Source organism: Peromyscus californicus, unplaced genomic scaffold, assembly GCF_007827085.1.
Source record: "Peromyscus californicus insignis strain IS unplaced genomic scaffold, ASM782708v3 Scaffold_3__1_contigs__length_106647218, whole genome shotgun sequence".
Lineage (NCBI taxonomy): Eukaryota > Metazoa > Chordata > Mammalia > Rodentia > Cricetidae > Peromyscus > Peromyscus californicus.
This window is the reverse complement of record NW_026294551.1, coordinates 97,929,028-97,956,702: the sequence shown is the minus strand read 5'-3', so window position 1 is coordinate 97,956,702 and position 27,675 is coordinate 97,929,028. Positions and strand designations below refer to the sequence as shown.

General features: G+C 44.1%; 1 protein-coding gene across 32 annotated transcripts in view; it reads right to left on the bottom strand.

Annotated features, from left to right (window-relative positions):
* The window catches only part of Rbfox1 (RNA binding fox-1 homolog 1), a 2,167,575-nt gene that overhangs the window by 966,186 nt on the left and 1,173,714 nt on the right, over nt 1–27,675 (bottom strand). For all 32 annotated transcript variants that reach the window (XM_052759361.1, XM_052759367.1, XM_052759363.1 and 29 more), the window contains one exon: nt 1,543–1,590. In XM_052759361.1, coding sequence (XP_052615321.1) covers nt 1,543–1,590 — 48 coding nt within the window. The remainder of the gene's footprint in view (nt 1–1,542; nt 1,591–27,675) is intronic.

Below are 27,675 nucleotides of genomic sequence, written 5' to 3'. Positions count from 1 at the left end.
AAGAATGGGAACTACATAGAGAATGACTGTGTGCAACTTCCTCCCCCAATAAGCTTCACAGACAAGCCACAGATCCAGGCGTTGATGATGGACAGACAGACCACAGACAGTAAAGGCAGGAGAAATGGAGCCTGGAATTCTCAGAATATGTTCCAGCTCATCTGTCTTGTTAATGACAAAGCTGAAGTTATTCCTTCAACACCTCCTTCCCTGGCAGCTTTAAATTCTATCAGAAAGTTATTTTTTAAACATTACACTGGACATAAATATACTTATGGACATCATAAAATTTTAAGGAAATTCTGAACATCCTTATGATTTTGTTATGAATTTGATATGTAGCCAAGGGAACCAGCTTTCTGAGCACTGTGGTGTAAGCTCAGTGGCTGTAACAGGACAAGACAGTAGGCAAAGTCTATGAGTGTGTGTGTCACCTAAATGGCAATTTCTTGTGTCCCACACACACATATCCATGTGTGCACATTAGAATGCTCCCGTACTGCACATGGGATCAGAAACCAGAACTTCAACACACACATGGGATCAGAACTCAGCTTGAGCAAAGTTGTAGTATATACTGAGCTACTGTGATCAACACTTCATATAATTATGCTTTATATTTAGAAGCAAGTTCTGTTCTGAGGAGTCCTCTGACCCATTAATCAGCAGATGCCTTAGCCATCATGAAACCATTGCTCAAAACCTTGCCATGAGATAATAACTGCATGGACCCACAGCAGCACCATCACAAAGAGAAGCACCTTCCTAAACTAGACAGTGTCAGGAGTAGCCAGGAGGGCCATGCCCCATGTTCTCACATGTGTAACCTCTTTGGATTCACCACATTAGTGGTGAAACTGGATGTGTTCAGTTGTGCTTTGTCACAGAAACTTCTGTGAACTTTTTCTAACAAAGAGAGACTCAGAATATCAAATAACAAAGACTTGACCATTGCTTCTCCTGAGGAGACCCACAACAAGGCTAACAAACAAAATAAATGGGTGGAAAATTCATTCATGTCCAAAGTAACCTTCCAATGGTCTCCAATCTCCAACAGGAAGTCATTGCTCATGTGGATGGGTTCTGGAGGAAATTAAGGTAAGCTGTCTTTCAAGTAAATACACATAGATCAGATACCAAGAGATATATGCTGGGAAGCCAGACATCATCTATTCCATAATGCATGTAGTTTTATACAATGCTGTGTATGATACTTGCATCAAATATCAAGCATGTTAATTAAAATTGTGACATGAAGCATCAATAAGTGATTTCTTTCTGAAAAGGATGGTAAAATAAAACCACAAAACCACACTTTTGTAAAAACTAATTACATTACACACACCTCACTGCAGCCGTCAGAAACAACACAGACCGTGGGGGAATAAAAGGATGGACATTTTAAGCTGTGAATGTCCCCGAGCGTCAGTGCACAAGTCACCTCCAGAACAATGTCTGGTGAGGTGCACCAGAAACTCCTGGACTGCAATTACAACATTCCTACTGTGGCTGAAACCAGAAATACAAAACAGATAGACTTACCTTTCTGTCCTCTGTTTCCGAGCAGTTGCTGCAGTTGGCTTTGATATCCTGGAGAAGGAGAAAAAGGGAGAAAGAGCAGGAGTCAGCTTTGTACTTGGAGGACATTCTGTTGAGGTGCCCTTTGCATTAATAAAAGACCACACTCCTGGCAGTTCTTTCTCGAGCCATTGCACTTTATGGCGGTTTTTGGAGGTGTACACAGTCGTGTTTGCATTAGAGGCATATGGGTCTTGTAAGGAAGTTTTATTACATGCAGATGAGGGGTGAACCTGAATGCTACAGGTCAGAGACTAGCAAAGAGAAACTGAGGGCCATTAAAATATTTCTCCCTAGTACCTTTATTCATATGAGAAGGGACATTCTTTTTAGCAGATTTAATGTACTCTTCTACATTTGTCATATGCAAATATATCTGGCATCAACACAAGCCACTACCATGTAGTTATTTTTTTTTGTTCATTCAGCCATCTTCCTACTCATCTATCTGTCCACCCACCTATATGCTCATCCTCCCAACCATCAGTCCATCTACCCACCCAATCAATCAACCACCCATCCACCTACTCATCCAGCCATCAGTCAGTCCATCAGTCTGTCTATATCCATTCATCCCTCAGTCCATCTGCCCACTCATCTATCACTCTATATACCCATCCATCTAACCATCAGTCGATCTCTTTTCCCATCCATACATTTATCCATTCACCCATCTTCCCACTTATCTGTCAGTCTGTCTGCCTGCCCATTGATCTCATGCATCCATCCATCCATTCATCCATCTATTTATTCATCTATCAATCCATCCATTTGTCTATCTATCCATCTGCTAATCTACCTGCCCATTTATCTGTCTGGATGCTTGCCCATCCATCCATCTGTCTATCCATTCACTCATTCATTCATGTCTCTATCCATCCCTCACCTACTTGTCACCTAGTTCACTATCTATAGTTATTGTATACCTACATCTAATACAATTTTTTTTATTTTTCCCCTCATACAAAGGTGAAATTTGTGGTTCCCAACTTCAAGGAACTTATTAGATAGAAGTGAAGACACATTCACACAAGAAACTATGGAATTAATTTATTTATGAAAAAGATTTGGGGTCTAAAAGATGGCTCATTAGGTAAAGACACCTATGGCCAAGCCTGATAAACACTGAATCACTAAGATATACCTGCTAGAAGGAGAGATCCAACTCCAATAAGCTGTCCTCTGACCTTTACAGGTATGCTATGGCATGCACTCTCCACATACATACACACATATCCATGCAGTAGGTGAACAAACATAAAAAACCCAAAGAGGGATATCCAGTACCCACTAATATCAGGCCAGGTTCTAGGTACAAAGGGCCTAATAATGTATAAAATACAAGGAAGAACCTGCCTTGACAATGCTCTTATTCTGGGGACAAAGAAAGAAAATGCAAAAGACAGATTGGTAAATGTATCTGGGAGAAGATATGTGCATATGTTTTACCATATAAAACAATTCAGAGAGAAGGTGTGAAATGCTGAGTGCAGGGTGTGGTAATATTTTATTTGTGTTCTAACAATTAAAGCTTGCCTGGGGATCAGAGGGAAAAGCCAGCCACTATATTAAACATAGAAGTCAGGCAGTGGTAGCACATGCCTTTAATCCTAGCATTCAGGAGGCAGAGATTCATCTGATCTCTGTGAGTTCAAGGTCACACTGGGAACAGAGCCAAGTGTGGTGGCACACACCTTTAATCCAAGCATTAGTTAACCATAGAGATCTGGAGGTCTGTACAGACAGACAGGAAGTGATAGAGCTAAGCAGGAAGAGGAAGTGATGTAGCTGGGCAGCTAGAGGAAGTAAGATGCAGGGCACAGAAAGGTATATAAGGCGTGAGTATACAGGAAGTAGCTCTCTTGGGCTGAGGATTCCCTAGCGGTAAGAACTTGTGGCTTAGCTTGTTCTATTCCTCTGATCTCTCAGTTTTCACCCCAATATCTGGCTCCAGTTTTTTTTTATTATTAATAAAACCATTTAGCAATTCATCTTACAGCAGGATTTCAATCAAAAGAAGTGGCCCTGTGTTAAGTCTTAAGGACAGTCCAGACTGGATGATGGGCCCCTGGAATGAAGGCCAGCCAATGAGGTAGCACATGTAAAGACCCCAGATGGTGGTGTGGGTGCACTCTAGCAAGAAGGATGAAGCAAGAAAATAAAGGGTAGGGGAAGAGAGAAGAGGGCAATGCAGTGTATGCAAAAAGAAAAACACTTAGGGAGCAGCAAACACACAGCATAGTTCTCAAAGTGAGCTCCCTGGAAGTCCAGCAGCAACAGCAATGGGTTTTGTTTTGTTTTGTTTGTTTGTTTGTTTGTTTAAATGCATTCTTGTGGTCATCTTAGGAAGTTTACAGAGGTTCCAAAAGAAAGAAGAGAGAGAGGGGCAGGGAGGGGGCTGAGGATATGGCCCACACAAGCTTGGTTATCTGAATATTCAGATCCCCAGAACCATGAAAAATCTGGATAGTTCCCCATAATTCCGAGGCTCAGAAGTTGTAGATCGGGAACCCCTGGATCAAGCTGACTAGTTAGACTGGAGCACTGGCAAGTTCTGGGTTCAGCTGAGAGACATTAAAAACAAAAAAGAAAGGAGGAAAGGGAAAATACATAACTATGATCTGAGAATCCTATTTCAGTGTTCGTGAAATGAAACAGAATCAGTAGGTTCAAGAGACATCTGGACTTCCATATTTATTGAAACAATACTCAGGTGCTAAAATATGGAAACAATCTAAGTGTGAAACAGGGATAGGTGAAGAAAATGTGATGTGTGCATACAGTTGAATATTTTGCAGCCATTAAAAAGAAAGCAAGTGTGTGGTTTGAGGGAGTGTGAATCAATGTGGTGGGAAGTGAAATACTTCAGGGACAGAAAAAAAAAACCCACCATAGGAAACCAAGATCTCAAACATAAGGAGTTGGGTAAAGGTGGCTATCCAAAGGATAACAGAGTACTAGCAGCCAGGGATCTGTCAATCTAATGCACAGTTTTGATGAGACAGGAAGAGTGAGCTCAGGAGACTCTTGTACAATGTGGTGACCACAGTTTATAATGAGTTGCATTCCTACCAGATGGCACAGGAGTGGAGCCATGATGCCCACTACAAGATTCTATGTGAGGCACCCAGGTGTGAATTAGGTTTACTAAGTAGAGACTTCCAAATATCCACACTTTCACCTGATAAACACATTTAAATAAGTAAGTAAGGGGATACACATTTGAGTACAGAACCCTGGGCTGAGGGCTCATGACTGTTATAGAAGGCCCACAGGGCATCTTGCAGTGCCTGGATTTGGGGTCTTGTTTAGGCTCCTTCAGCCTCAGCATCAGACCTCCCTCCACCACAGAGCATCTGTATGGATTTTGGTACACGTCTTTCCCATTCAGAATCCTAGGTCTGAATATCTGCTCTGTAGCATAGAGTTACTGTGAACAGGAGCTGGGGGTTCTAGCATGGGCCTGCCTCTCTGTCACACAGCATCATAAAGATTCTGTGAACAAGAACACACATGTCTTAGGTCTTTTCCAGTGTCCTGAGTCAGATTCCACAACAGCCATTTGTGGTCTGAACAAGTGCTCCTCTCTCCCGCCCCCCCCAACACACCACTGCCTCCCCTCCCCCAGCCCCAACCCTGACACACACACACAGGTCTCCCTGTTGGTGATCTAAGAAGTTTTGGTGTGGTTTTACAGAGAAGGGGCCTTTGGAAGAAGAATTCAAGACAAATCCAATTCCTGAGGTTAGGGTCTTATTCAACACCTTGAAGAGCCTCCTTGGCCTGGGATGAGTTGATAAAGTACTTGCCTAGCATGCAGGGAGCTATGGTTTTAATCCCCAGCACCACCCACACTGTGCCTAGTAATGAATGTCTGTCATCCCTATACTCCGGAGGTGGAGACAGGAGGATCAGGAGTTCTAGGCCATCCTCTGCCAAACAGATAGTTTGAGGTTAATCTGAGCTAGTGAGAAACAAACAAAAAACATTAAATTCAAAAGAGAGGAGCCTCCAGAAACTATGCGGTCCCTTTCTGTAGGCAAAGTCCAGAAAAGGACAGTATGCGGGGTAGTTCCAGGATGTGGGACACATTGGCACCAGGTGCTTCCTTCCCTCTCTCACACATACTCCTGACTGAATAGCTACAGTCTCTGATACTGGGCCAGCATATGCTCATGCCAAGCCTACCTGTCAGTGAACAAAAGCTTGAGGTGAGCTGAGCTGAGCTTGGAGAAAGGAAAGATGTAAGCAGGAAGCACCTTCCATGCGTGGGGAGCCGAGCCTGACATCCCAGCTACCGGAGAAGCCAAGGGTAGAGGACAGGCTCAGTCAGGGCTTGCCTGGGCTATGGAGTCACTTCAGTGTCAGCTTGGGCAACTTTTTGAAAGTGAGACACTTTAAAAAAAGTAAACCAAATCAAAGGGAAAGAAAGATGTAGCTCCGCAGAGGAACGCCTGCCAAACATGTGTGAGACTGAAGTGGCCTGTGGCTGTTGCTGTTTTAATCACTGCTGTTACAAATTACAATTTGAAAGCTACCTAGTGGCCCAGTGAGAAGCCCTGGGGCTCTGTCTGCTTGGCCTCACTCAGACCAGCTAAAACATGGACTTCTTCCCTTCTCCATAGTGGAAAAGTATCAGGTTAGAAATGAAAGGTCAGATTCTGCTGACCTCCGAAGAAGTGGCAAGGTGCTAATCAATAAACTGATGAAATCAATGACCCCAAGGCAGGTTTTCATTTTTAATATGCTATGGAGAGCCCACCTGAGTGATGGAGGGAAGAGGGGAAACGCCACCTGGCAGGATGGGAGCCCTGCCGCTTCTCTTAGATTATCCAATTTATTCTTGTCAGGATTAATTTACTAAACCTAGGCTGGATTTTTTATTTAGATGATATTGTTGGTTTGTCATGCGCCTCAGATCCACACTGAAGGTGCCCCAGGGGACGGCGCTCGCTTCTGAACAATGTTGGGCTCAAATTGGAAAAATGTCACTTTGGGCGCGAACAAATTATTGTTCAGATCGCTCTGCACAGAGCAGGCGTCTCCGGATGGTTCCGAGGTGACCTTTTCTGAACCCAAGTCGTTGCATAAGTACTTCAGCCCCACTTGATAACTTCGCTTGGAAAATAACTCAATGACTTAAGTATTAAGTATGAATCTAAAGGCTTGTACTCATTGCCAAGCAATCAATTTTCCTGCAGAAGCGGCTCATTGGCTTCCTTGAGCAGACAGCTGGACTGCCTCCAGTGAGTATTCAAGTTGTTGGCCACAGATGAGATTCAGCCAAGAGCATGGGGCCACCCTGTTTAGAGTTAGTTATACTATAGTGGGGACCCTCCACAGAACAGGCTGACTGGGGGCTGGGAGTCAGCTCAGTCAGTGTTTGCCACGCTGGTCTGAAGATCTGAAGTTGATCACAGGAACTATGTGAAAAGCCAGGTATGGAGTTGTGTGTTTGTAATCTCATCATCAGGGAGGCAGGGAGTTCATAGACCAGCATGTCTAGCTGAATTGGTGAGCCCCAGGTTCAGTGAGAGACCCTGTCTTAAAAAACATGATGGTGAGCAACTAAGGCAGGCAGCCAATGGAGACCCCTGCACATACAGGTAAATGTGCATACAAGGAACATGAACACATATACACATTTTAAAAAGAAGGACTGAGGCTAACACCTCTTAGGTGACAGTGCAATAGCCGTTTCCTTGGTTGGAAGGCATAGTCACCTTCCTGTAAGGAAGTCCTGGTATATGAGATCTCCGTTAATGGCTTCTTCCCATAACCTTTGTGAATCCCTGTTCTGTATGGAGAGCTTTTTAGGATTTTTTAAAGTTTTCTCTTGTGAGGCTCCTGTGTGTTCTTCCAGCTTTCAGATTCCAAAGCCCACAGGGGTTGGTTCTGTCCAGAGGCATTCAATGTTTGCTCTTCCCTCTTCCCAAAAAAGTTTTCTTCTGAGCTCTACACATTGGTTGTTTCCAAGGAGTTTTGTAGGAAAGAGTTATTTCTGGCCACAGGGCAGTGACAGTGTGATCCTAGGTCATCTGTAAGCATCATTCATAGCTCTGAAGGGTTGAAACATAAAGTCCCCTGTGATAAATGGAGAAAGATGGCTGCCATTGAGACCCTAGGTCCCTCACATCATGTAGAAGGGAGAACCTATGCATGGTTGAATTATAACCTGCCAAAGATATGTATGCCCATGCCTTGACCCTAAATTCCATAAAGATGAGAGATTTTGGTGATGGGGTGTATGCCAGTATGATTGAGCTCAGGAGACACAAAGGTTCTGTGGTATCTGGCTAGCCCTAACTCCCCTATGTGGTGACTTTTGACAAGAGAAGTGGCAGGCTACTCAGGAGACACAAAGGTTCTGTGGTATCTGGTTAGCCCCAACTCCCCTATGTGGTGACTTTTGACAAGAGAAGTGGCAGGCCACTCAAAGACAGGCAGACAATGGAGTGGTGCTGCAGTAAGCCAAAGGACCCCTGGTCGGTGTAAGCATGGTCCTGCCCATGCCTTGATCTCAGACTTGCAGCCTTCAGAAGTGAGACAGAATGCATTTCTGTTGGCTAAAGGCACCTATGGCCATTTGTCTCAGTAACTGTGGAAAATTAAAACAGAAGTTCAAGCTGCTGACCACTAAAGAAAGGTATGGTTGAAAGACCATCGACAGGGGAGAAGATATGCTTTGTGAGCAGGAGTCCCAGACCATGGCAGATGGGCATACTGCTGCCCAGCGTGCTGACCTGATGATGTCAGCCATCTATTCTGGAAGTGCAACGGAAAGACAAGAGGAGGCTGCTCAGTCTTGACATGGGAGCTAAATTTGGGTCATTGATACCAGTCACAGTGTCCTTCTCCCGATTCCAACAATCCACAGAGAGTACCATGGAGAAGTCAAAGACACAAGGCATGCTGAAGTCATCCCTATGGAGCATGGCAGGACACAAGAGTTTAATGACAAGCCCCAAATCACACCTGTGATCAACTCCCTTTCTCCTGGGGAAGGAACCCTCTACAAGCTGAAGATGAGTGGCGTGGTGGGACCATGACATTAAGGGGAATTCCATGCCCTCATGGTCCTGCAACAGGAATGCAGAGCCATGGAATCCCGAGTCAGGGCTAGAAGTGGTTGTCTCTCTATATGTAGATCTTTCTGAGTGTTCATATGCTGACCTTTCTTATTGTTCTAAAAACAATAATTACCCCTCATTTAAAAATGAGTCCATGAAAGGCTTCAGATATGCCTCCTCTGTGAAAGAACACATACCCGCCATGAGTAAGGCTTTTTCTCTCTCTCTCCATATACATTTATATATAGACAGACATAAAAAACATATGTAGAGGTTTGTGTGTATGTGTGTGTGTATAATGGGCCTGTGGCAGTGGTGAGATTCATCTATCATTCCTGTAAGGTGGAGACAGGAGGATCACAAATTAAAGGCCAGCCTGAGCTACACATGCTAATATTCTTTCTCTATAGACAGATAAATAAATGAAGAAATACAGTATGCAAATGAGTTTAGAAGCCGAGACTGGGAACATGTTGTCAATTTTATGCAACTCCAATTTTGTTTTGTTTTGGTTTGGTTTTTATTTTCTTTTCCAAAGAAGATTATAAAAAGAAACTTGGTCCACAGAGGCGTATAGCCCAGCTCTCCCATTTTGCAGACATTAAACTGAGTTTCAGGGAGAGGGAGGAAGGGACCTCATACATGCTGATAGTTGGTGTAAGGCACTTGAATCTGTCTGGTGTTCCAGCAATGTACCTCAGAGCCTACGCCAGAGAAGGCCATTGAGTTTGAGCATTTCATTCAAGGTCACCCTCAGCTATATGATGACTTCAAAGCCAGTCTGTGCCAGAGACTCTGTCTCAAAACCAAACAAACAAAAGAATGTGAGTTCCAAAGTCCCCCTTCTGTGTACAGTCACGCCACCATTTAAGCTCCCCAGGCTCAACAGAGGCGTGAAATGCCTACTGACAGAAGGTGGCTTGACAGGACATCAAAATGCATCTGTCAGTCCTCTCTCCTCATCTCATCACCTTGTCACTGTAGTATCTCAGGTCCCTGCAAACAGCGGCAAATACAGCTTGGGAGGGAAAAAATTGCACGATGCAATTATTCTTTTACTGATAGCCACCTCTTTCTGTGTCTCATTTCTAGATTAAGAAAACGCAGTTGCCTTAAGGCTTGGTTTTCTCTGTGGCTTAGGGCATGCCCAGTGTTTCTTGGAAGAAGACAGCACCATGCCGATAAAGGATGCTGACAAACTTCATGTTCACAGGAGGGGAGTTGGTGCAACTATGAAATCATGCCTTACAGATGGTTGCTTGAGTCTGAATCCACTTAGCTGAAATGTCAGGATTCAAATCAGGTCACTTATTTGAATCCATGAATAAAAACATAAAACGTATTCTCTCCACTTCCTAACAAGTTTCCATTCACAAATTTGTTTAGCACATACAATATCACATCTGGCCAGCAGATGGCAGCAGGGAACTTTGCAAAAACTGTTGATGCAGCCAAGCAGCATAAAGGATCAGATCCCTCAATAAACTTCCTGAAATAACAATCTTTCTGTTCCCTCAAAATTGTACTCTCCGATAACTGCATGTCTTAATTGCTAAACTCTATGTACTTTCCAAAAACGAGATGGTTTAAAGACATATTATAATAATATGTACTTACCAAGGTTTAGCGTATAAAGGATTCCCCCTTCAAGCCATAGATATTGTGAAAAGGGGAACGCTAGGATTTCAGTCTAAAAGTGAAGAGCACCAAGAGTCTAAGAATCATGTCACCTGGTGTCTGTCGTGTGGCTGGGGAGTCAGCATATTAACTTAGAAAAAATCTATTGGAAATGGATTCAACTGCCCACACAGTGGCCTTCTAAGTAGGTAGAGGGATGTTGGGAAGAATTAAAGAACATTTCTTTGAGAAATGATACTTCCTTAGAAGAAAACTAAAAGCTGAAAAGACAGAGGACCACAGAGAGCTCCCACAAACAAAGATTTTCTGAAAACAAAGGAGGAAGATGCTGCCACTGCCTTCTCTCTGTGGGACTGCTCCCTGGCCGCACACAAGTGTTTGGCTGGCTTTCTCCCAAGGTTTCAGTAGCAAGGCTTCAATTCCAGCTGTGTACACAAGAGTGAGCAAGTAGAGGGAGGGGGAAGGGAGAGGGGCCTCAGCTAAGGTGGTGGCTGATGGTTTAGCACAATGAATCTGATCCCTGGGAGGTAGCTGCTCCTGGGCAGGGGCCCTGTGATGAAGGTGAGCTCAAACCCAGGGTCCTCCAGCAAATAAGAGCTATGCATTGATGCCACAGCAGGGGCTTAATGAGAGTGCTTTTAATTAACTGTAAAAGTAATTACCCATATTAGATGTAAATCACACTTGTTTCTACAGGAGGTGCATGATTTCAGCACAGCTTTTAAGAATACTTCTTGAAGAGCTGTTAGTTGCCAACTCTCTCCAGGAGTCCATGTGCTAAACAGCAACAAAATAATAACAGGGCCTGGGAAAGCCAGCTAAGAACTATCTCCTTTCTTCTGCACCAGGCCCCACCATTTAGCTACACACTCTCCAAGGCTGCAGGCTCCAAAGGGCACTCCAGGCGTACAGCATTCACAGCTGTGGAAGCTGAGGTGTGCTGCTTTTCATCTTAACTTTTAGCCACTGGGATGCTCCTGACAGCCCTTCCCCATGGATGGGGATAATTGCATGTCAGGGAAAGTAATGGGAAGGAGGGTTAGTGTGATACCCTACTCAGTAAGGCACTTGCCTTGCAAGCACAGGGACCTGAGTTCAGTCCCTCAGAACCTGCTTAAATGCTGGCTGGCCACAGCAGCTCCTGCGGACTTCTAATCACAAGGCCGATCAGGGGAACAGAGACAGCTGGTGAGTGGAACATACTGGCCAGCCTTCATTCCTGGTTGGTGAGGCCAATGAAAGACCTTGTCTAAGTACAGAAGGGAAAGCCTGTGAGATGGGTCATCAGGAAAAGTCTCTTGCTGCCAAGCCTCATGACCTGAGCTAGGATGCAAACGGTAAATGGAGAGAAATGACTCTCATGAGTTGTACCTCCATCTATACAAAATCATACACTGCCCCATATAAATGCATGGACACACACACACACACACACACACACACACACACACACACACACACACGGAAGCCTAAGATACAGAAGGAAGCCAGCCCTTTGTGGCGGTGCTTGGAGTAAGCAAGTTCAGGGGGATGTTATCCAGAAAGGAAATAAATCAGTGAGAGGCTGACTTCACCCCATATTCCCTGCATGACCCACCCACAATTCTCCCATAGGACTATACCTATCTGTCGCAGAATCAAACTGAGTTAAAACAGCTGGAGGAGCATGGGAGGAAAAGGAGGCAGGATAGAGAGGGAATCCAGGTGAACTGGGACTGGGAGACTGTTCTGAGCTGCTGCCCTTGACATTCGGGACTTCTACAAGTGTGTAGGGAATGCCCCTACCCTTCTAGAAGGATGCAGTTGGCAAACACAAAATTACCCAGCAATTATTTATATGTTGATAAACACCTTCATTAAAGGATCTGAAGATGCAATTACCAAATTGAAGTTTAGTGCATTTGACGCAGCAACAGACTGATGATGGAGAAGGGGGAGGGTGGCTTTACACTCAGCCAGACAGGGACTCAACTGACATGCAAGTCTCCTCTGAAAAGATGTCCACCTCTCCTTGTGGGAAGATGCCCACCTCTGCTCCAGTTAGATGCCCACCTCTGCCCAGGCGAAGATGCCCACCTCTGCCCATGTTAGATTTCAACCTCTGCCCAGGTGAAGATGCCCACCTATGCCCAGGTTAGGTGCCCACCTCTACCCAAGTGAAGATGCCCACCTCTGCCCAGGGGAAGATGCCCACCTCTGCCCAGGTTAGGTGCCCACCTCTGCCCAGATGAAGATGTCCACCTCTGCCCAGGTTAGATGCCCACCTCTGCCCAGGTAAAGATGCCCATCTCTGCCCATCTGCACAGTGTGGGGAAGCTTTGTGGTATTCTTGTCAGAGTCACCATTGTGTGTTTACCATGGATGTTACTTGTGTTGGGTTAAAAGGAATAGAAAAATAGAGAAACTTAAAGGGAACATGAGGAGGCAAAGAGGCCCCTCCCTTGGAAATCTGTTTGAAGTCTTTCCCAGGTTGGCTGTTTAAGATTATTGATACAAACAACCAAAAAAATCTACTGTGAAAGCTGGGCATGGTGGTGCATACCTTGAATCCTGGCTCTCAGGAGGCACAGGCAGGTGGATTTCTGTGGATTTGAGACCAGCCTGGTCTATATGGTAAGTTCCAATCCATCTAGGGCTACATAGTGAGACCCTGTGTTTAAAAAAAAACTTTATGAAGATTGCCTGCATAGAGATATCTGTTTAAGAGAGAAATTCCAAATGAGAATCCTAAGTGAGCAATGTGCCATGATTTAAGTCTGAGCCTGTGTGATTTGTCTCTGTTGTAAAACTGTAACTGTCTTGGAATCTCACAAACATTGTTAACATGACTTTAGTGAAAACATGCCTTGACTTTTGAAATGCATGTTTGATTTATTCTTCAAGTACTTCACACATGTATACAGTTATCATGTATTTTGATCATATTCAACCCCAAACTTTTCTCAGAACACCCCCCACCATCTCCCACTTCCAACATCAAAACCTTATACTCGGCTATCAGGGGTATGCTTGACTCTGTGATCATCCTTGGAAGTCTGCACCACACCCCAGTGCCCACTGCCCTTCTCCTCTCCCTTCCGATTACACCCAGGCTTAAATCAATGACAACATTTTTCCTTAGCAAACCCCAGACCATCTCACACAGGCTCATCCTGAAAGTTTTTTTTTCTTTCTTTCTTTCTTTTTTCCCTGTGGCCAAGTAAGACTCTACTCTACTGATGTGGAGGTCTCTACAATGAACTCCTCAGGCTGCTGCAGGTAGGGCATGAGGCTGCCTTCCTCTCCTACTATGACTGAATTGCTTTGTGACAACTCAAGAGGGGACTAGACAGGAAAGTTACTGGCTTGGTGTGATGCCCTAGTTCAAGGGCAATCACAGAAGCTGGAACAGGAAGCATTTTCAATCTTTCCTGGGGTCACAGGCACATGTACTTGGTCCCCTCCATCTGGTACCTTCTATATGTATAGTCACCGCTCATGTTGGTTACAGGAAGCGCTCACAGAGGAAAAACAGCCTCACAACCTCTTGAGGAAACTCAGCACAAGAAACATTGATGAGCACAGAGATGATGAAGGAATCCTGTCCGAGAGCTGGAGGGTGCATTGAGTCTCACCTCTTACTGTGGATCAAAATACTCCTGGGAGACACCCCAGGAGCGAGGCCAGATTGCTCTACCGCCTGCTTTTACCACTTGTTTGGGGGCCATGGGGCTGTGCATGGTTGAACCTCACTTCCCACAATCCAGAAACAGGGAATGACAGACCATGCCCCTCAGGCGGGTGTGAGTCCTAGTGAGATACAGCATGCAAATGCCATAGTTAGGGGTGCACTGTGTTCCTTGCCACAATCAGTCTAATTTGATTACAAGTATGCAATGCATGCACACGTGGCAACACACCACACTTGTACTTTTAGAGGCCACAGGAGGATGACAGCTGCTCCATCACTTTCTACCTCTCCCCTTGAGATAGGGTCTCTCACTGAACCTGGAGCTTGGCTGGATGCTAGCAAGCCCCAGAGACCCTCGTGTCCCCATTCCCTGTCATCTCCTGCCCCTTGTCAGCCTTTTCCCCCTTACCCCCACTGCAGTCCTAGAGTCACAGGCTCACACAGCCACAGCAGGCCCTTCTATTGCAGAGGCTGAGTATCCAACTCAGGTCACCATGTGTACACAGCAAGTGCTCTTCCCCAGTAAACCACCCCTCTAAAATGATTTTATCATGATATTTCAGCTTAAGTAAGATGTATAAGATTTTTTTAATTCTTCCAAGTCATTGCCATTCAGTCTGTTAAATGGACCCATGGAGGCCACATCAGATGCAGTTTCTAAAGATATTATTATCCTCTGAAATGATGCTGACAGAGGCTTCCAACTCAACACCCACTGAACCAACGGCCTGGTAAGAGCCCAAAGCTACAAGGACTCAGCAAAAGCATTTAATTCAATATTTAATTTCCTCTTAGGAATTAGACATGCTGGAGAGACACCCAACTGTCAGAGTAAGATTTATGCCAATTAAAAAGGAAGCAAACAGCTGAAGGTCAACTGAGCTGGTGCAAAGGTTTTTTTTTTTTAAGAGAAGAAATTAGCATTCTTAGACTTCCTGTTGAGTATTCTGAGCTGAGCCTCTAGTCTCTATTAAATGAATGCTGAGCTGGGCCTCCACTGTCCTTGCAAACAATATCTGCAATGGTCCCTTAGAGCACACACATAGACTGCAGACTTAGGCACTAATTTATTGGGAAGTAATATTCTCTTCCCCTTGAATCCTTCACTTGGTACTTTACTACCTAGTAGGAAATGGGTAGCAGCATTTTCCAGAAGATTCAGTCACCAGCCCTTCATGTCACAAATGTGAATTGCATGGTCTAATCTAAAGTAGTCGATGTGGTTTAAATGGCTAACATTATAGCCACCCTCCCTGTCCACAATAAACCAGGATAGATGTGGAGCTGGCAAAGGTGTCTTCTGAATATTCTGCACTCTGGAATAGAAATTGTTAACATGGCAATACCTCTTGCAGAACATTTGCCAATGAATAGATCAACATTAAATAAATTGTATAATAAAAGTGATTCCAGGGCTGGAGGATGGCTCCCCATGTAAATTCCTTGCTGTTCAGACATGAGGACCTGAATTGAGATCATTAGTATGTATATAAAAAGCCAGACATGGGTGGAGCAGTGTCATCTGTACACTTAACTGTGGGCTGCACTGGAAGGAGGAAGTCAGAGGGTCTCCATGACCAGACAGTCTAGCTAAAATGGCAAACTCCATGTTCAGTGAAAGACCCTGTCTAAGCTGACACCCAAGTCCAGGCCCCTGGTAGACTCTGGGGCCACTGGAGGCAAAGTCCTAGTCCCACAGTGAACTCATGGGAAGATGAAAGGAAAAGACAATCTACTAAAACATACTTTGTTCAAAGCTGCATAACAACGCCTAATGCCTTATATTCTGATTTAAGAAATGACATGAAAATAAGACGGGCAACAGCAGAGCAAGATGCCTGATGTCAAAATTCGCCCTTCCCACTCACATGCACACACACCATGCCCTTCACAAACACATACACAAAACCCACAGAGCTGACCAGCTTCTTACTTCTGCTTCCCAACTTTCACAATATACAGATGCAAACTGGTATGCTAGAAATACATGGCAGTGTCTCCTTTTGGCATTTCATCACAACAGGCATGTACATTTCAATACATTAGCTATGAAATTCTGATTCCCCAAGGGTGAGTCAAGGGCCCCCGTGGAAATAACTGAGCCCTCACAAGGAAGGAGAGTGTGTGCCTATGCTGGTCCCCATGCGCAAGACTGCAATAACTCCTTTTACAAAAACAACCATCTTCTCACTCAAGCACAAGGAAGATGTACCTGAAAATAGACAGTTGAGGAAAATTACATTTCCCTGCCTCTTCACTCTTTTCCACAGGTGCCATATGTACTTACAGAACGGGGCTTTTGCGCTGAGATCCAAGAAGAGAATTTAAGACATTCTCTTGAAAGTTTGGATTACTTTCTCCTGCACATTAGCAAGCTTGCCCCTCTGAGGAAAGGGTCATTTTTGTGCTGACAACAAATGACAGAAATCCAGGCCATACCTGAGAGGGCCTAAGCACTGCATTCCTTATGATGTGCTGGGAATGAGGGCACTTGCACACACAAGGCATATACAGACAGACAGGGACAGACACACACACACACACACACACACACACACACACACACACACACACACACACAGAGAGAGAGAAATAATCAAAATTTGAAATGAAAAAAAGATGAAAACAAATGGTGACTAGCTCCAGCCGTGAAGACTGATGTAACTGAGCACAGAAGCTCTGTCGTTTTTGCAGATCTACTCACTGGGAATGTGGACGCCTGTGCTCCCAAACAACTCCAGATCATAACACCTACCACAAGGAAATTCCATGACAATATGGTTGCTATGCAATATTATTTAGTAAATGACAGGGGAAAAATCTGTGCACGTTCAGTACAGATTCATTTTTTTCTCTAAATACTTTGATTCTAAGGCTGTATTAACCACGGATATGAAAGAATGACTGACTATACAGAAGACACTAATTCCCGTAAGGGGTTACAAGACTCTGTCCTCTTTAGAGGAAGCAAATTCAAAGAGATGGCATCTCTCACCCAGGGTTAAAGAGCCGATGCTGAGGAACGTTGGCTTTGCAACGTGGACCTGGTTTGCTTGGCTCAAAAGCCAGTGACTGATTGATTGATGTTTGTTTGTTTGAAGGTTTCCTTGATTTTAGTTTTTTGCAGCATTAAAGGGCTAACTCTGGGTCTTGCACACCACTCACGATGGAAGGACAGCACTCTGCCTCCAGCTCCAGACTGGTGACGCAGTGCTCTGCTAACGATTCTGATTCCCACCCCTATCCATCCTCATTCTTTTCTTTTTCTTCCTTTTTTTTGTCTTACTGTGTATACATGTTAGTGTATGTGTACATTAATGTAGACGCCAGAGGCCAATGCTGAATGTCTTTGGTTGCTCTCCACCTTATTTTTCAAGACAGAGTCTCTCATTGAACCTGGAGCTCAGCAATTTGATTAGACTATCCTTGAGTAACCCCCGAGATCCTCCCCTGTATTTACCTCTTTGGGGTAGGATTACAAACGTGCAACTCCACTCCTGTCTTTTTATTTGTGTACTAGAGATTTGAACTCAGATCCTCATCTTGGAGCAGCAAGCATTATGGACTCAGGCACCCCTCCAGCCCTCGTGCTCATTCTCTTGAAGTAGTAACACAGCACATAGGAACCTGTTGCTATTATTATCATCACCACCATAATCATCATCATTATTGGTTATTGAGACATAGGCTTACTATGGAGTCCAGGCTAGCATCAAACTTAGAATCTCCCTACCCCATCCCTCTGTACCACAGATTAAGGTATGTGCCATCATACCTATCTTCACAAAATCCTGTTTAAATGGATAAGGAGATGAACTTTCGGAAGTAGGCAGTTTTTCACTCACTAGCACATCCAAACCACTTTGAGTCTTTGTTAATCACCTGAGAAATGTTCTCTTTTTATAAGAAATGTTTATAAAGGAATGTTAACACAGAGCCTAGACTCCAGGGTTGCTAATACAGCCACCAATTACATTCCACACTAAATGGCTTTACAACAAGTCACTGGGTGTCTCCATCTACACTTTAACAGAGACCGTAGGAAGTAAAAAGCGTCTATTGATATAGAGGCTCAGAAACACATTCTGGTTATAAAATTTCAGATAGGAGAAATAAAACCATGAGATCTTTGAGCAATTCCATCATAATTAATAACAATCTCTTAAATTATTAAGCATTGTCCAGAGCTCAATACAAAGAATCCTCACCATGGACACAAAGCAGGCAAGCAGGCGGATCATGTAAATGAGAATTTTAGCTAAATCCACACAACCTTGAATTTAACCACGGTTCTAAGCATGCTGTGGAGAACACATAAACACAAATTTTCTTTAAATAATAATTTTTGAAATAAGAAATTATTGAACATGTCATAAACGTTAAAACAAAATCCAGCTTCCCACTTCCTATGGACAATGGCTGCTTCTTGGCCATATGCCTTAGTATAGCCTCAATCTTGGACACCTTAACACATTTTCCTTATGCCCTATGAGTACTGGGACTCAAAGGCTGCTCAGGAATGGAGCCAAAGCCCTTTTCTCCCAAGAGTAGAGAAAAGCATGCCCAGGGTGAAGGAATCCATGCCAAAGAAGATGCTTGTTGGTGGTTTTTTTACTCTTTGTCTCTTTGGGGGCCTGCCACTCAACTCCCAAATAAATTACACATGGAGGCTTACTCTTAATTATCAATGCCTGGCCTTAGCTTTTCTTGTTTCTTGTCAACTTTCCTTAACATAAATTAGCCCATCTGTCTTTCGCCTTGGGGCTTTTGCCGTTTTCTTACTTCTCTAAATCTTACTTTTACTCTGTGGCTTGCTCTGTATCTGGGTGGCTGGCCCACAGAGTCCTCCTCCTTCTCTGGCTACTTCCTTTTTTTCTCCTATCTATTTTCTCCGCCTGCCAGGCCCGCCTATTCTTTCTCCCGCCTTGCTATTGGCTGTTCAGCTCTTTATTAGACCATCAGGTGTTTTAGACAGGCAACGTAACACAGCTTCACAGAGTTAAAGAAATGCAACATAAACAAAAGTATCACACCTTAAAATAATATTCTACAACAGATGCTGTATCCCGACTTTCCTCCACTCCTATTATTCTTTTCTCTTTGAACTTCCTCCAGGGCCTGGAGAAACATGAAGCCCTTCCCTTATTCTGGGGGCTTACTGTTTCCCATCATATTCCTGGTGGCAAGCTCAGATGATCCTCCTGCCTTGTCTGAGGCTAGCTGGTATTAGGATGGCTGATCAGCTCCATTGAGAGCAAATATCAGAAGAGCCACAGCTGATAAAGTTAGCTCAAGTCACCCTTTGGGGGTTGCAGACCTGGCAGTCACTTAAGCTCACTCAAGAAGTTCTAGGCACAGGAGGCCTGGCAGCTGCTGTAGTTAAAATAGAGCTTTTGTGGATTATCATGGGAGAACGAAGCCATTAAGAGTCCTTCAAGAATGGCATCTATACCAGACCACCCAGTGAGCCTAACTAGAAACCTGACAATATAGGAGAGAGATTTGCCTGTCTCCTTGAAGGGATTTTTGTTCAAGAATAACAGTTGTAAATACTTGGGCTTATTGTAACATTATTCTAATAACAATATCAGGGAGCTGGTGTCGATACTAGGACCCCAGTTCCATTCCCAACACTCACAACCATCTGTAACTTCAGCTTCAGGGGATCCAACACCCTCTTCTGGTCTCCGTGGGCACTGCACACACATGCACATAAAAGCATACAGACATATATACACATAATAATAAATACAATAAGATAAATCATTAAAATATGAATACCATCCTACAACCTATTGCCTCCAAACAGTCACATGATTTCCATGTTGTTTATATTGTCTTTTTATTTCTCCATCAGTCCCCCATCTTTTTCCGTCCTTGTCATATTTAGAGCAATACAATGGGTCTACATTAGATACTTCTCTTGTTGCTACAAAAGCTTAAGGAAGGCAGGCTTCCTTTCTGTTCACAGATGGGGGATACCATCCATCATGGTGGGGAAGACGTGGAGGCAGGAACATGAGATGGTTGCTCACATTGTGTCCACAGTCACAAAGCCAAGAGAGTTGAATGCTGATGCTCAGTTCACTTTCTCATTTGTATTCAGACCAGGATGCCCGGCTATGGGATGTCACCACCCACAGTTACAGTGGGACTATCCACCTCAGTTAGTTAAATCTAAAAACACCTTTTCCCCAGAAGTTTGCCTTTTCTGTGATTCTAGATGCTACCAAGCTGAGGGTCAACATTAACCACTGCAGGACCAGGAGGTCCCAGATCTACTATTGTTTCTTGTTTTTGTATCTAGTACATGTTGGATTACTAAGCCAAGAATGTCCTCTGCGTCCTGATATTGGCGTCTATGGAAGAGCTACTCTGTGAATTTCATTAATACCTGCCCTTCAGAAGGAATACGTGAAGGTTCAGGAAAGATTCCTGTCTATGTTCTAGACGCACAACTGGTATGCCCATCACGTTCTCATCCATCCATCAGCTGTGGAGTGCCCGTCTGAACTTCCAGTGCCTCCTTATCCCCTTGAGAATGCCACCAAGCTCCCCACCAAGCTCCCTAGTCAGCGTGCCTTCCAGTGAAGGTCTCCTGACAATACTCAGGTCGTCAGGCTAGGCAGCAGGTATCTGTATCCACTGAGTCATCTCACGGGCCCCACTGATCATGACTTGTGCTTGATGGCCCTGACTATGCAGCCCTCACATCCATTTGGTCCATGGAGACAGGACTTGCTTCTGTTTTCTGTTGTTGTTCTCAGATCGGTAACACTGTAACTGGTAATTCCACTCGCTTAATAATGATGGGAACCATGTGCAGAACGTGATGACTGAGCCAGACTTTGACCCATTTACTTATGCACCTGACCTCACCCGAAAGGCTTCCTGTCTAAAAGGATACTTCATAAAATAAAAAGGGGGAGCCGGGCGGCGGTGGCGCACTCCTTTAATCCCAGCACTCAGGAAGCGGAGGCAAGCAGATCTCTGTGAGTCTTCCTGTCTAAAAGGATACTTCATAAAATAAAAAGGGGGAGCCGGGCGGCGGTGGCGCACTCCTTTAATCCCAGCACTCAGGAAGCGGAGGCAAGCAGATCTCTGTGAGTTCAAGGCCAACCGGGGCTACAGAGTGAGTTCCAGTAAAGGCGACAAAGCTACACTGAGAAACCCTTTCTCAAAAAAACCAAAATAAATAAATAAATAAATGAGGGGCGGACCAAAAAAAATACTTCTGCTTTATCTTCTTGGTAAGGTTCTTCTTCCCCCTCTGAAACCTTCAGTAATTATACTCTTCTTCACTTTTTTTTTTTTTTTGGCCTTTCGAGACAGGGTTTCTTTATATAGTTTTGGTGCCTTTCCTGGAAGTGCCACCCCAGCCCAACTCCTCACGTCTTTTCTGTCTCTAGTCCCTTGCTTTCTCGCGCTTTCCCCTCCCTCTCTCACTCCACACCCCCCCACACACAGTGCCCTGCACTTTAACTCTTATGCTCATTCTCCATTTCACTTGCTGCTTCCCCTCCAGTTCTCTCTCAGATCCACAGTTTCCAAGCCTCTGCCGTAACAACTCTGGCCCTGACTTTGTAGATATTTTATCTACCTTTTATATTTGCATTCCTTGCTTGTGCCTTGGGTACCTCCCTCTAAATATCTCCTCTTTTCTTCCACAGTAAATGTTTTGTCTTATTTACAGCCAGGCTGACATCAACTCATTAGGTTCAAGTACTATCCCTGCCTTGACCAAATACAAACTCAGCAGGGTTACTCATGCCTCTCATTGAGTTGAATGTACACAAACATGGGCTAGTGAATCACTGGTGTGTGGCCAATCATTCCCAGAGTCCACAGAGGATGAGGACAACTTGCCCAGCGGAGTACCAACTTTCTCTTCCAGTGCTGGCCAGTGACAGATCAGAAGACTGTGGTGACCCATTGCTGCCCACCTCCCTTCTGGTCAGCATAAGAATCACCCATTCTGTGTTTGGGGACTACAAACTTAGCTACAAATACAGAAACACCTAAAAGATGCTTTCTGAGAATGTGTTAAGAGACAGCTCATCGTGGGTTCAAATTAAGTTTCTGATGCCCAAAAGCGATATACAACCTGTACAAGCTTGTAAACTGAACCCTAGCTTTGCTATCTGTGGATGGGAAAACAACAGGACTTGACTCACACAGCTGTGAAAGTAGCACATCAGATTATGCAAGAGAGATGCTTAAGCCCACCCCCCCCCCACATAGTAAAGCTGTTATCACCTTGGTGACCCTCATCACCCTCTTCCTACTGTCAACTCCATCTTCTTTCAGGTAATTCCTGAGAAAATTCCATTAAGAGAATAAAACATGGAGGCATAATTCAGTGGTAGAGCAGTTGCCTAGTGGGCACAAGACTGTGGGTCCCATCCCCAGCCCCACAATAATTAATAACCATGATGATGACGACAACAATGACCTGCTCAACTCTTCGCTATGCTGCAGTGCTCCCTCCCTCTTGCCTTGGGTGTGGGTAGATTGGAGGGAGGCAAGAGAAAGCAGCAGGAGGGTGGAGTGAAGGAACAGCTCCATCCCTCTCTGTCACAGAGAAGAATCAAGACTGAATAATACATTCAATGAGTTACTTAATTAACTGGGTGAAGGTGACGCAGAGGTAGCTGGGTAAAATAATGAGATGTCAAAGCAGAGAAGCTTAGAACAAGGCAGGATTTGAAAACCTTCCTGTCAGGAGAAGCCATGGGATTTTTCAGGCAGATGACACCAAGGAGTTTAATCTTCCTGTTTTTGTCCTTCTGAAAGAAATGGTCTTAGGTAAAATATATATTCATACATATATATGCATATATATATATATATGTATGAATATGAAAAACTACAGAAATAAGGCCAAATGTAAAATTAGCATTTGTGCAGGCGAGGTCATTAAAATGAGTTAGTCCAGGTCTTTTATAACATTAAGCTACTACGAAAATGAGACGAATCAAAACTAAAAAAAATAAAAAGGTCTGGTTAAAAGGATCTTAAATGGGGAGGCTGCTGCTAATGGCATGGCCATCTCAGAAGGACTAATTAAGCTGAAATAAATGTGCTTCAGAGGGGAGGAACATTCCGTGATCCACCTAAATGTCAAATGCTGACCACCCAACTCACCCGCCGTTAATTAAAATCTAGTTGTCACTCCTAGTTAAGTCTGTGGGCATCTCCTTCTGTCTTCTTTCTAAGGACATTACAGCCACACGTGCCCTCCCACCCTCATTGATCCTGACAATTAGTGCTGATTTTTTTTTTATCTACATGTTTTGGGGGTCAAAACGAAAGCACAACCTGTGGTTTTAAATGAAGACAGTCCATCCCACCATAAGTATTTGTGACATTAATGAGTCTTTTAACAATAAATTCTAAATCAGGGCTGACTTTCAGGGACTGTAGCTGTTGGGAGACTCTTGGAGAAAAAAAAAGTCGTTAAACATCCTCAATTAGGTGAATAACATGGTGTTTCTTTTTCTTCGTCACAGACATGGCATCTGCGCAGTCTCATAGAACTTAGACATATGTGTTCTTTTTAATACCAGGCCAAGTGGATCAAATTATCTCTTCCCTGGGCCCGTTCTTGATGATACAGAGTACTTCCACCGCAGCTCTGTGTCTTACACCATCTATATATTCCCTATTCTCTTACGTATCCATCATAAATGGTATATATATATATATATAATGTGTACAAATTCACTTTTCACTTGAAGCTAATTCTGAAATTAAAAATTTGGCATGGAGGTCCAGCTTCTAATACACACATGAAGGATGCCTGTACTCTGGGGTAGGTGACCATTCTAGACCTGCCCCAAATTGATTGTCACACAGAAGGCAAACCTCATCATGTCGTCCCTTAAGGTTTATGTTTCAATATAAATAAATTTTACTTCCAACAACAAATGTTCTGTGGATAGCTATGGACTCACATTCGTGATCTACAGCCCTTTGAAGGCTGGAGAGCACTGGTGATATTTTATGTGAAATATGTTTTTTAAAAAGAAAAATAGAGATTAATGGAGGAAGATACTGATAGACAAGTGAAAAAATATAATAAAAATATTAATGGAGATTAGCTTGAAGAAAGATGCTTCCATAGTATGCGTAAATCCTGGGGTTTTATCCCTAGCACCACATAAACCAAGTGTGATGGTGCACATCTGTCATGCCAATACAAGGGAGGTACAGACAGGAAGACCATGAGGTCAGGAAGGGCCTGAGCTATATGGGGAGTCTGAGCTAGCCTGGGTTTATTTTAATTCCTGTTTCCAAACTAAATGTATGTGTGTGTGTGTGTGTGTGTGTGTGTGTGTGTGTGTGTGTGCGCGCGCGCGTGTGCCTGCTCTAGCATCAATCAACCAACCAATCAGTATAATCAATAAGAATAAAACTTTACTTCAGCCTTTGCAATGCACTCAGGTTAGAGGTGAAAATCAGTGCTTGTCAGCCCACAAACTCTTTGTGGGGAGGCTACAAAAGTTTGAACATGGAGATAAATGCAGTGCATTTACAACAAAGTACAGACTCCTAAAATTCTGTTGCCTGGGGTGCAGAGTGAGCACGGAGACTGTACATGTGCAGTAGGGTGGGGGGGGGGGGGACTAATCTCAGAAGAAGACATTTCCTTTCTAGGAGGTGGGGGCATGTGTAAAGCAGCAAGGAGGCTTGGCTGAGTTCACACACATTCATGTTCAGTGACCCGCAGACACCTTTATGAACACCCGGAGACCCGCTCACTGCCATAGCAATCATGCCATTACTGCTGTTGACAAGTTTAGTGCTGCTGAGAGCCAGCCCTGCAGGAAAAGTGGCATCCGATGACCCCATTAGGGAGTGATTACTTTTAAGGTGCTCAGTTGTTACAGGGTATCTACGTGCCTTGAGGGCATTCCTCTTTAATACACGTATCTGCTGTGTTTTTGTCCAAGCTTATCCTTGCCTTTTAAGGCATATATTATGGCCTCTCAAATGTTGGCTCTTGCTTCATCCTGCACTGAATCTTCATCCTCCATTGGGTCTCACAGGACTGTCTCAGTTTTGCTTCTTTGTTTTTTTTAAACACATTACTTATTTGTATGGAGATGGGCTTCACACATCACAGGTCACAGGAATGTCAGGCCCAGTCCAGGAGACATCACTCCCATCTCACCACCCCAAATGCCTCCCTCAACCATGGTCTGGGGATTTTACATATTCTTTCACCATGTCAGGGATTTTTTTCTTTGTAGTACTGAATATCAAAACTAAGGCTTTGCTCATGCTAGGCAAGCATTTTACCCCTGAGCTACATCATCAGCCAAGGAGTAGCTTATTCTTATTTAAACTAGCTTAGTTCAAATGCTCCCCTTCACCCAAACCCCTATCACAAGGCTGAAATGAGTTTCAGGTACATGATTTTTTTGGGGGTCCATTCTCTCCTCTCTTCTCTCTCTGTTTCTAATCTCACTGAAGGAAGTCATGACCTAGGGGAAGTGAGTACACCAGGAAAGTGTTCTCTGGCCCCAGTTTTTTCTATGTATGTCCTTACGTGAGTGTGTTTGTGTGGCATATGTACATATTCCCATGTGTACAGGCATGCAGGGGTCTGTGTGTCGAGGCCTGGCCAGCATCCGGTGTCATTTGCCATTTTCCACCTTTTTGTTGCTTTTCTCTACTCTTTTCCCCAAATCATTGATGAAAGTGTTGTTTGTAACTCACAACTAACTTAGCGCTTTTTAAAAATGTCTTTGAGACGGGTCCTTCAGTGAACCTGGAGCTCACCAATTCAGCAAGGCTGGCTGGCTGATGGATTCCAGGGCTCCATCTGTCTTTAATCTCCAGGCGAGCTGCATACATGTGCCACCATGCCCACGTGACTATGTGAGTTCTAGACTCCAAACTCAGATCCTCATGCTCACACAGCTCACACTGGTGGTAGACCAGCTACCCACCACCAGCCCCTGTCCACAGAGTTTGGAATTAAGTGACAAACATAGGAAAGACATGAAAACAAAATCAATCTTGTGGAACATAAGCACCTAGGCTGGCGAGGCCCACTCTCCCACCTCTATGGTCACCTCTCCTGCTTTCTGGACTGGCTCGGGGCTTGGCACACTCAAAGGACATGCAGAAAACAGCTACTAAACAGGACACAAAACTTGGGAAATAAAACACTCCATTCCAACTCACACCAGGAGGTCAACAGCACTCAACTACTATGCAATTTACAAATAACTCCTCCAAACAAAAGCCCTGCACATGTGTAGACCTTGCTGAGATGTTGGAATGAAGCTAAGAGATGCACATTGGAATGACTTCAGAGCCAGGCAACACTATAATCAGCAACTGAATTTCCTGAAGCTCTTTCTTTATTCCCATAATTTGATTGCACATAAATCAATTTTGATTAGACTCAAAAATTACTGAACATGCACCTCAATGAGCTGTCAAGTATTATCTGATAACGCAAACTTTACATGGGATCAGAGCTAATTTCTACCTAGAGCCAGTGTTCGAATCCCCAACAACAATGGCAGACATCATTAAATGCCGCAAATGGAGAAACATAATTAAATTAGCTGATAATCATCATTCTCCTTCCAGAGAGGCTCCAATTTAATGCACTTGCAAATGTAATGAGGCTCGCCAGATTGAATAATATGGTGGAAATAACAGAAACAAGATTACGTTAATTGAAAGAGATACTGATAAGGCAGGTTGTTCTGCAAATTTTGAGGGGGTGAAAGACCACATAGTTTTGAAAAATCGTGATGAACCTGGCTTCCATCATGGTTAGAGAGAATTTAGAAAATATTAGAAAAGGAAAATAGTAAGAAGTAGAGGAGGAGGAAAGGGGAAATAAGAGAATAGAGCGGGGAGGGGGGATAGAAGGAAGCAGGAGGAAGAAACAGGGAGGGAAGGAAGAGGAGCCAAAAGAATTGGGGGGCAGAACAAAGGAGAGAAGAGGAGAAGGAAGAGGAGGAGGAGGAGGAGGAGGAGGAGGAGGAGGAGGAGGAGGAGGAGGAGGAGGAAGGGCAAAAGAGCCAGTGAGCATGAGAGAGTGAAAGTGAGAGGATTTTTTGCAAGTTTCAGGGCGAGCTCTTGCGTCCCAGGTACCTACCATTGTTATCCTATTCTATGATTGTAGATCCAGCGCCAGATCACCTCATGCTCAGTAGATCCACCTGCTACCCACATGTTCATTCCGTTGCAGGCAGGTGTTCTCAGCCTCTGAGGTTGCAGAGACGAGGAAAATGGTGATATTTTCAGGGCTCTGTGCTCTTTATTGGCTTTGACTCTCAAACCTCTCACTTTTTCACTTAGCATAACCACAGTTAGATAGATTGATGGTGCAACTGTTTGGGGGTTGTTCCACCAACCTCCACCTTCCACCACCCTCCGCTAGAATGTAACTTCTGTGAAGGCAAAGCAAGTCTTTATGGACTTGTACGGCTGTCCTGTATAGTGTGCATTTGTTAGGCATCTACCGAATAAACAAAAGATGGCTGAAAGAATCACCTTCTGGGTTTGAGGTAGGGGTGTGGAAGGAGAACCCAACTTTCTTCTACTATCTTGCTCTTCAGTCACCTCGAGGACTTTCAAGTGACCTCAAGAAATGACCCCAAACTCACCAAAATCAATGCACCAATTAATTCCTTTCAAATACAGCAGCTGTTTTCAAAGAGCCTTTGGAAGAGCTGGCAAAGATGAGGACCT